This window comes from Oreochromis aureus, linkage group 8, assembly GCF_013358895.1.
Source record: "Oreochromis aureus strain Israel breed Guangdong linkage group 8, ZZ_aureus, whole genome shotgun sequence".
Lineage (NCBI taxonomy): Eukaryota > Metazoa > Chordata > Actinopteri > Cichliformes > Cichlidae > Oreochromis > Oreochromis aureus.
Window position 1 is genome coordinate 29,795,957 of NC_052949.1, and position 8,909 is coordinate 29,804,865.

Genomic DNA, 8,909 nt, shown 5'->3' on the forward strand with positions numbered 1-8,909 from the left:
TCTGATTCACAACAGATAATAATAATAAAAAAAAACACGCACACACACGGAAAAATAAACATTTAAAGATAAATAGTAGAGACATTAAAAAAATCATTTATTAAAATTTGTGAAACTAACAGTTTGAAGGAGCAAATTAAACACACTTTATATACCAGAGCTTTTATTATGGTTATTACTATTTTATCTGAAAAGGCTTGTGAATAGGAATTCCACACTGATCAATCGACGTGAAGTTGATTGGTATGTCTCCGTGATTCCAAAAATGGTTCTTTAACTATTCAACTAACAAATAACCCCAGAGAAGTAAACTTTAGGATCAAAATGTCTTTGTTGCAGCACTTGTAAAATGATTTCATTTCATAAATTGTGTGAAGTATCGTTCGTCTTTGTTGTTGCCTCTCATAAACATATATTATCATCTTAGATCTAGTTCATTTTTGAAGTAACAAACTTCATCGCGTTTAAAGTGGTGTGAGATGTAGATGTTGAATAGCTGTGCGCTTCGCATGTTTTGCCTAAACTTCTAAAGTTTGTGTAAATGCTTTATTCCACCTTCGCTGCGTCAAAGCACGGACTTGTTCTGCTGCTGTCGGCGAGCGTAAAACAAATCATTTGCATATGATAGCCTGTTTGTAACCTGATGTGACACCTAAATAAAAACTGAGTGGGCAAAAGTCTGAGTCAGAGACGCCATTGGTGACGCAACGTGGGATTTACCCGTTAAAATTTCCAGCGTCAACAGATCTTTTTAGAATGCAAATAAAAAGTATACCGTTCACTACTTTCAGCGCAGTGACCCTGTAGGTCTCATAAACGCAGCTTTCGGATGCTGTAGATTAGAGCAATGAACCAATCGGACTCTACCGGTTGTGTTTATCATTCTGATCCATTTAATAAGTCTCAAAACACACATCACAACAACAACAGCGACAACAACAAAAAATCAAATCAAACAAAAATGGTCAAGTCGCTATGAGTCAAACATTTACACTCCAACATGGTTTAAACATTAACCACAACTGCAGAACAAATGGAGTTACACCAGACAAAATGCGTACAAAAATAGAATGTCTTCCAACTTTACATATGAAAGGACAAATATACATTGCGATAGAAGCGTCCTTGAATCAGTATGTGTACAAAAAGACACACAGCAAGGCACTAAAGGGAAAATTAAGAGTTCCACAAACATGTTAAGATGAATTCATTGTCAATTTAATAACTTAAAATTGTTTAATTTCTTTGAAACGTTATTGCAGTTATTTCACATTCTCGCACAAAAGCTGGGCTCTTAGTTAAGTGTTGGCTAGATTTTATTTTATAAAGTCCCCTTCACATTACAAATGATCTATTAATTTTGTATGAATTGTATTGGCTTTTTTATTTGTATTTTCAATAGACTGTGCAGTCAAAGTGCATTCGTGTCAGTCTTTCACTCAGTTCTGCGGCAGGAATGGGAGAATGTGCGTATCTGCGCACCACTGCACAAAAGTTCTTGTTTATTCCCATCCTGGTGATTGGACCGCGGTCTTTAGTTCACAATAGCTGAAGAACTGTTCTGATGGTACCCTTCTTTTTTTAGGTTTTAGTGTGTGTCACACTGCCTCGGTGACAGCAAAGCTTTCCACGGAAACCTACGAACAGATCCCGTTGGCTGCGCTGATGCCGCCTGATAACCGCTCCAGTCCGGAGCTGCTGGATGAGGAAGAGGAGGAAGAGGAGACAGTGGAGGACTTCCTCTCTTTCTGTCTCAGGTGAATTTTAGTATGTCTCTTTCTCTCGTCGCTCCGAGCAAACTTGCGGCCGCAGAAGTCGCAGGCAAACGGCTTCTCTCCCGTGTGCGTACGGATGTGAGTGGTGAGGTGGTCGCTGCGGCTGAAGTTACGCATGCAGATCCGACACTGGAAGGGCTTGTGTCCAGTGTGGATGCGGATGTGTCTGGTCAGTTCATCCGATCGCGAGAAGCGCCGGTCGCAGCCCTCCGCCGGACAGGGGTACGGCCGCTCGTGGATTGGCGTCTTGCTGGGTCTGTTCGGGTACTTTCTGGGTCGCAGGATTGGCCGCAGAGGCAGGTTCTGTGGGCTGTACGCAGAGGGGAGCCGCGGCGCCCCTCCCTCGGAGGCACCACTACCCGGAGCCCCCAGAGTAAAGTTCCTGATAGTGTTCAGGGGGGTCAGAGGTGGGGGGACACGGAAGGTATCAAGAGGACAAGAGCCAAACGGTTTTCGATCCTGGATGCCTGCCGTGTGCATGTCCCGCTGGCAAGCCGGCTGGAAGAAGCCCGAGTAGTCGGGGATGATAGGGAAAAGCCCTGGTGCGTCTGAGCTTCCGGGCTGCTTGGGTGATGAGTAGGAGGGTGGAGGGTAAGAGGCAATGGGGCAGGTAGAGGTGGACAAAAATGCAGAGGGGTCCTGGTATACCTCCCCACAGCCGGAGGTGGAGTAAGGAGGCGGGGGTGAGTACAAGTGGTGGTGGTGCTCTAGCTCTGCCTGGCTCTGAGCCGCCATGGTACAACTCAAATTACCACTGGAGAAGTGATTGGGAGATCCTGAAGAAGCCGGGGAGGAGGACGCTGAAGAGCAGGGAGGAGGAGGAGGAGGAGGTGGCTGGGCCACGTTGAAGATCCCCGAGACGATGTTGATGACTCCCTCGGGGTTCCAGTTACCTGGATATTGAGAGTCGATGGAGAACTTTCCCATGTAGGTGAAGGTCTGGTTGCGATGGGCTGCAGGCTGCGAGAAGCTGCTGGAATATGAAGAGAGGTCTAGCGAGCGTTTTTCTGCACTCATGTCTGCGCCCATCAAGCCATCTGCGGGGGGAAACAAATCAGAAAGCATGATTCATTAACCTCTTCACACTAGACCGGAAAGTGGGCTTTAAGTGACAGAAAGCAGGTGCATCTGTGTTCCGTTACGCACGGACTGCGCTCCTATCATCCCAAACTTTTTAAGTATAGCACTCCAAAATTTAAAAGAAATGTGTCCGTGTTATTCTTTCCTGCAGTCATTTGCGAAATGTTGAAAAAAAAAAAAACATTTTTTATTGTTTTGTTTTTGAATGTTGGATATATAAAATGTTTCACACACACACACACACACACACACACACACACACACACACACACACACACACACACACACACACACACACACACACACACACACACACACACTGTTTTCTTACCTGCTGCCACATTAATCTGGTCGTAATGCGCTCCCAAGTCGTTGTTGGGGAAGATCGCCACAGAGGTCGGCAAACTGGTAGCAATGTCATCCATGGAGTACACGCTCTCGGCATGCGCGAACCCTCCGAGATTCACAGGCACTTTCTCCAGAGTTTTAGCCGTCATTGTAGAGAGGATAGAAGTTAGCGCGTCTCCTTGCCCTCTGTCCTGTTCTTTCTGTTCTTTACCTCAAAGCTTATCACAAATAGGGGATATGTAACCCAGCCACGCAGGGGGTCACCACTGCATGTCTCTGTCAGTCAGCGTGTGTTAAAGGATGAGCTCCGTGTTCTGGTGCGCTTCATATGCTCTGATGATCGAGTTAAAACGGTGTAAAGTAACGGGAACGGGGGCCCTGACACTAGTATGTATATATGGGGAACCTTTTCAAAACGTCATTAACCAAATATGGAAGTGGGCGGGGTAGTCGAACAAGAAAGAAGAAGCTGATTGGCCGGGAGGCTCCATGACGCTTTCAAAGGGAATCTCTTGTCAATGGAGAGCCCGTTGCTCCAGGATAGATAAGACTGACTTTTTCCACCTGCTGCAAAATTGCAACAAACCTGCGCAGAACCTCACAGCAAAAGCACACAATACAAAGCGCATGCAGCCCTCACTAATGCACCTGTTTCATCATCGTTTATACGTTTATTCTCGCGCATATGCGGTTTAATAGCGCTCTGCGATCAAAAGAGGAATTCCGGTTTCAGCAGCGTAACCCATATAAGGCTGAATCCGGCACGAACGGGCCAACCCTCCATGTTCCATATTTGGGTTAGATTCCGGAAAACGATCATCGGAAAGTGACGAGTTTTACCGAGCTGAGCATTATGAGAGTGAAAGAGGGAGAAAGACACTGAGAGGCATAACCGCAAACAAATGAGACGGACAGAGGGGTGGAATTTACTTCTTTGGTAGACGGGCTGCATGGGCACGGAAATTTCTGACGCTCTCATTTGACTATGCTCTAGGAAAGACTCGATTTAGTTCACCGAGGAGTTAACTATAGTAATTTCAAGATATTTATAGAACTTAGGAAAGGAAGTCAATATTTATAGAGGCAGCGGTTATAGGTTTTGTGAAATAACCACACACACACGGACCCACGAGCTTACAGTGGTACACATACATACTCTTGCATTTTTATCAGCATAGCGCCATTTTTCAGTGAAAATAGCAATAGGGCCAAAATGTAGTTTACACAACTGGGACGACACTGAGTGTGTTTATCAGTACTCGTGAAAACTGCATGCCCTCCTGTGGCCTCTTTAGGAAGTGTGCCTTCTCTCGATCTTCCCCTCTCTCGCACACACGCACACAGAATTCACAGACCTGTTCTGATCTTGTAAAGTCCCTTCGTGGGTGGAGAAAGTTGACAGACAGAACGCAGAAAATATCGGGCACCTTTAGTGGAATAAACTTTCCATTGTGTGTTGCATTGTACAGCTACATTGCACAGTCACTACTGTCTTGGTGTGATCCAAATATAGGCCTGGCAGTGACCTCAGGCTGTGAGGCGTTTGAAAATATTCTGTGATCATCTCAAAGAAACCTTGAACTGACCCTGCTGGAACTAACAGTGAAAACCAACAATGTGGCTGATGACTAGCTTACCAGATCATTGATCCATATCACACTGCTAATATTGGATAAACAGTGATGTACAGTCACGATAATGATTAAAACCACTATGATATCATTCCAACAGGTAGTCAAAACAACAAATCTCATGTATGTTAGGAGAGGGAATTTAACCAGGGAACCGGTACAGACAAGCTAATGAGGGAGAAAAAGAATCTCTCTTTTCTAAATAAGAATAAAAGTGTCAGAGTGTCAGAGTTAGAGGGCACCGCAAGGCCTTTATGCTTTATTCACACACACACACACACACACACACACACACACACACACACACACACACACACACACACACACAGGAGCTGGCCCACTGGTGCAGTAGGGCTATATTTTAAAAGTATAAACTGATGGAGTCAGTGATAATTAATTATCTCACCCGACTTACTTGACATACTAATGCCACCGTCATCAACACTGTTGCTGCTACTACAGTAGTAGCAGCAACCAATTACACTGGGAGTTACAAATGAATATATTGTCCATGCGCACACACATGTGCAGAGTGCCACAAAGCCATGGGCAAAGTAACTGGGCAGACACCCACCTGTCCAAGGGTAAATCTTTAATTCAAACCAGGGTCAGTATTCAGCCTGCTTATAGGTTTTGCCACTGGCTGGCTTTTGCCTGTTGTCTAATATGACTTCAGATATAGGCCATCGAAAACCCTTAATAAGCGTTTCAGTTCTCCATATATGGTTATTCAAAGTCAGCAATGTATATGTCCCAGCCACTGCTGTTTGTTGATCTGTCCCTGTCAGGTTTTCAATTCCAACCATATTATCTTTCTCACAGCTGCACACTCATCGTCTCTCTCCACCCCACTCACACACTTTAAACAGCCATATATTTGCATGCACACACCCAACTCCCACACAGAGAAAATATGTGGGCTACAAAAGCAAACTGTATCCAGTGTGGGCTTTGTATTGATGACTGTGACAGTTAAGCAGACAAGGAAATTACTGTATATTCTTGCATATTAAACTTGTGACAGTGGTATAGCCTGAGTGGTAAAGTCTATAAGTTATATAACAGGAACATAATGACAGTATGGCATAATCAGAAAGGTATACAGTCCACAAGCTCAAACTTGATGAATAAAAGCAGTTGTCAAAGTCACTGAGAGACCACATATGTTTTGTACAGTAGGCCACACAGGTCATAATGTCATGTTTTATCCAAATGAATATATCTTCAAGTCTAATCAAGCAGCAGCCACTGACAACCACAGGCACATATTCATATACAGAGAGTATTCGAGGGACAGTACAGGGATTTTCCCTGCTGGGTAGGTGGTAGGTTACAATAACTGTTATGCGGTGATGTCAAAAGTGAGTGGTGACATACTGTGCTAACTCGAGATGTTTACCATATCACACTCCCATGAGTTTTCAAGATCCTGTTAGAAGAAGATGGTTTTGGTAATTCCAACAGATCGGTGGATCAGCCGACAACTGTCAGGTGGACTTAAAAATGTTTTCCAAATCAGGAACTGATTTTTTGTTTTTGTTTTTCACTGAAGTACAATGTGAATCAGTGTTAACATTAAGCAGATTTCACTGAAATTTGTGGTCCTATCAAGGCAGTAGTAACTTTTTATGCATTTTAATGTCGTGACCAGATGAGACATTTTACGATGGACAGCACAGCATTTTGATTGGGTCAGGTATTGGAGAGTCAACACTGCCAGCCAGACATGACAACTCAGGGTTTTATTGATATTATTTCATTTATTTGTCATTATTATTTCAGATAAGATTCACACACACACACACACACACACACACACACACACACACACACACACACACACACACACACACACACACACACACACACACACACACAAAGTATCACATCAACTTTGTGTTCAGATAAAATCATATAGAGCTGAAGATGAGAGGAGACAGTGATCTGACATGAGCGTCTCATGTGAAAGCAAAGCCAAAAGTTTCCTGATAGAAGATTTAGCACATGTGCTTGTCCTGCCTGTACCTATCAGCTGCCTCCAAAGTCCCACAGGCTAACCAAGCCTGATAGGACTCCTCCTTCACCTCTGGTGTCCAACATTCGGTTTGGTTTCCATTATGATGCATTATTCTTTGTTTAACAACACTGCAAGAGTCTAGAAAGGGAGGAGACCAACTGTAGTTGAACTCTATATTGCTTTGTCTATTTAGTTTTGAAAGCTAAACTTTTTTCTATTCTTTATTGAATATTAAAACAAGGAAGGCCTTCCTTTATTCTCACATAAAAAGCAGAGCTTTAGAAGCAGCAGATGTATTAATGGAACCCTCACAGATTCAGGAAAGATCTTTTTTTAGATTTTAAATGGTCAGACCAAAGGTTAGTTGCTTACCTCGCCGCAATTCCCCTTAAAGGAGCCCAGAGGAAGTGGAAGTGTTGCTTGATCTTTTTGTATAAAGGTTTTTTCTTTGTGTGTTGCGTTTGTAGATGCAGTAAACTGTGTTCACTGACTGTGAATTTTCATCAGTGTTGCTGAGCCCATACAGTGATTTTAATTCCAGAATGATGTCTGTTTTTAGCGCAGTACTATCTGAAAGTCCGGTGATCACACTACCCAGCCTCTGTTCAAGAAAATATTTATATCTTAAATATTGTTAAATTGATTAGCCCTTTGCCCGGCCAGCTTATTATAGGGTCATGAACTCCCCATCTTTACTTCAGCCTCTTGTTAAGAAATATAATTAGTAGTAAGATATCCTGTCTGTATAACACACGTTTCTTTAGTCTTTTGTTGGTCCTGTTTATAATGTTGAAACTGTTTTTTAGCCAATAAATAAATAAATACATTTTTAAAAAATGTCTCAATGTTCAATATCTCATCTTACTATTTTAAATTTAACTTTCTTTTATTCATTTCTTATTTGATTAACTGTATAGTTTTTTGTGATTGTGAGACTGAGTAGCACAGCACAGAAAACTGTACCATGATTGGAAGATTTATGCAATGTTTACATCTTAAAAATGTTCTTTGTCTCTTTTCAGATTAGTCTGGATAAACCTAGCAACAATGTCCAAGCATAGCTCACACAATGAAATTCAATCTTACAATGAGCAGCATGTTTTTACCTGTCCTGCCCAAAGACACTTCTACAGCCTTTCTAACCATTACACCATTGCCCACCAGGACACACACTCATCCATTTTTTCTGAGGTGGAAGTTCATTACCCCCCTTTTTTCCCTGAGAGTCACCACTCTTAAATCCATAATTCTTCTTTTAAAGCTTTTAAAACTCCATGACTGTTAGCCTTTTGCACTCTAGACTGACAGCTTTCATCGTCTGCAGTGTGAAACATGAAAGCAAGTGGAAATGCTCTGATATCAGTCCAAAACAGAAAAGAAGGAAAAGACAGAGCCCATACCAGTGGATAAAAGAAGAAAGCTTGGAGCAGCAGTCTGCTGTTATACAGAGACCTGCCTTGTCTCAAACAGCCTAGAACAGGAGCTTGGCTAGGATGAATTTGTCTGGGCTGGAATCTTACTGTCCGACCTGATACTGCCTAATATTATTCAACACACCTAGGGCCATGTTTACTGAATGCTGGCACAATAACAAAAACCGATGGAAGAGAAAAACTGCTCAGATAATGGTCACCAATAAACTAACATAGAAACAGCAGCCAGTTCATTTTCTCTTCTGACAACTCAAATCATTGAGAAGCATCTGATATCCAAAGCACGGTAGCTCTGTGGCTACTGAAACTTTGTTAGTGGTGCTATTGAACCACCACTCCTCTATGCAAAACCCATATACCAATAAAGTTTTTGTTATGTGTGTCCCAATTTCCACCTTTTGAGCATCCCTTGTTCTTTAATAACAACAACATTTTGTGGTGGGTTGCCCTGCTGCATCTTCTAACCCAATATTCACACAAAAACATTATCACGGTCTGAACGTCCTATTGATTAAATTTGAGGTGCAGCAAACCTGCAGAGTGGAGGATATCTTTGTGTAAAACATGTAACTTCTTGTTGTAACTAAGCTGTCACTGAATGTCCTCAGTATGTATGTTTCTATTA

General features: G+C 42.5%; 1 protein-coding gene across 1 annotated transcript; it reads right to left on the reverse strand.

The window, feature by feature from the left end:
• Window positions 1-870: 870 nt before the first annotated feature.
• On the reverse strand, window positions 871-3,552 carry egr2b (early growth response 2b). Its single transcript, XM_031739460.2, has 2 exons — window positions 3,187-3,552; window positions 871-2,812 (listed from the first exon to the last, which is right to left on the reverse strand). The coding sequence occupies exons 1-2, from the start codon at window positions 3,350-3,352 to the stop codon at window positions 1,638-1,640; spliced, it is 1,341 nt and encodes a 446-aa protein (XP_031595320.1). The 5' UTR covers window positions 3,353-3,552; the 3' UTR covers window positions 871-1,637.
• Window positions 3,553-8,909: the final 5,357 nt, after the last annotated feature.

Bases quoted from the DNA above. Each gene is read 5' to 3' on its own strand.
- egr2b (XM_031739460.2), bottom strand. From the start codon at position 3,352: ATGACGGCTAAAACTCTGGAGAAAGTGCCTGTGAATCTCGGAGGGTTC. The intron at 2,813-3,186 runs GTAAGAAAACAG...TTCCCCCCGCAG, and splicing joins CCAGATTAATGTGGCAGCAG to ATGGCTTGATGGGCGCAGAC.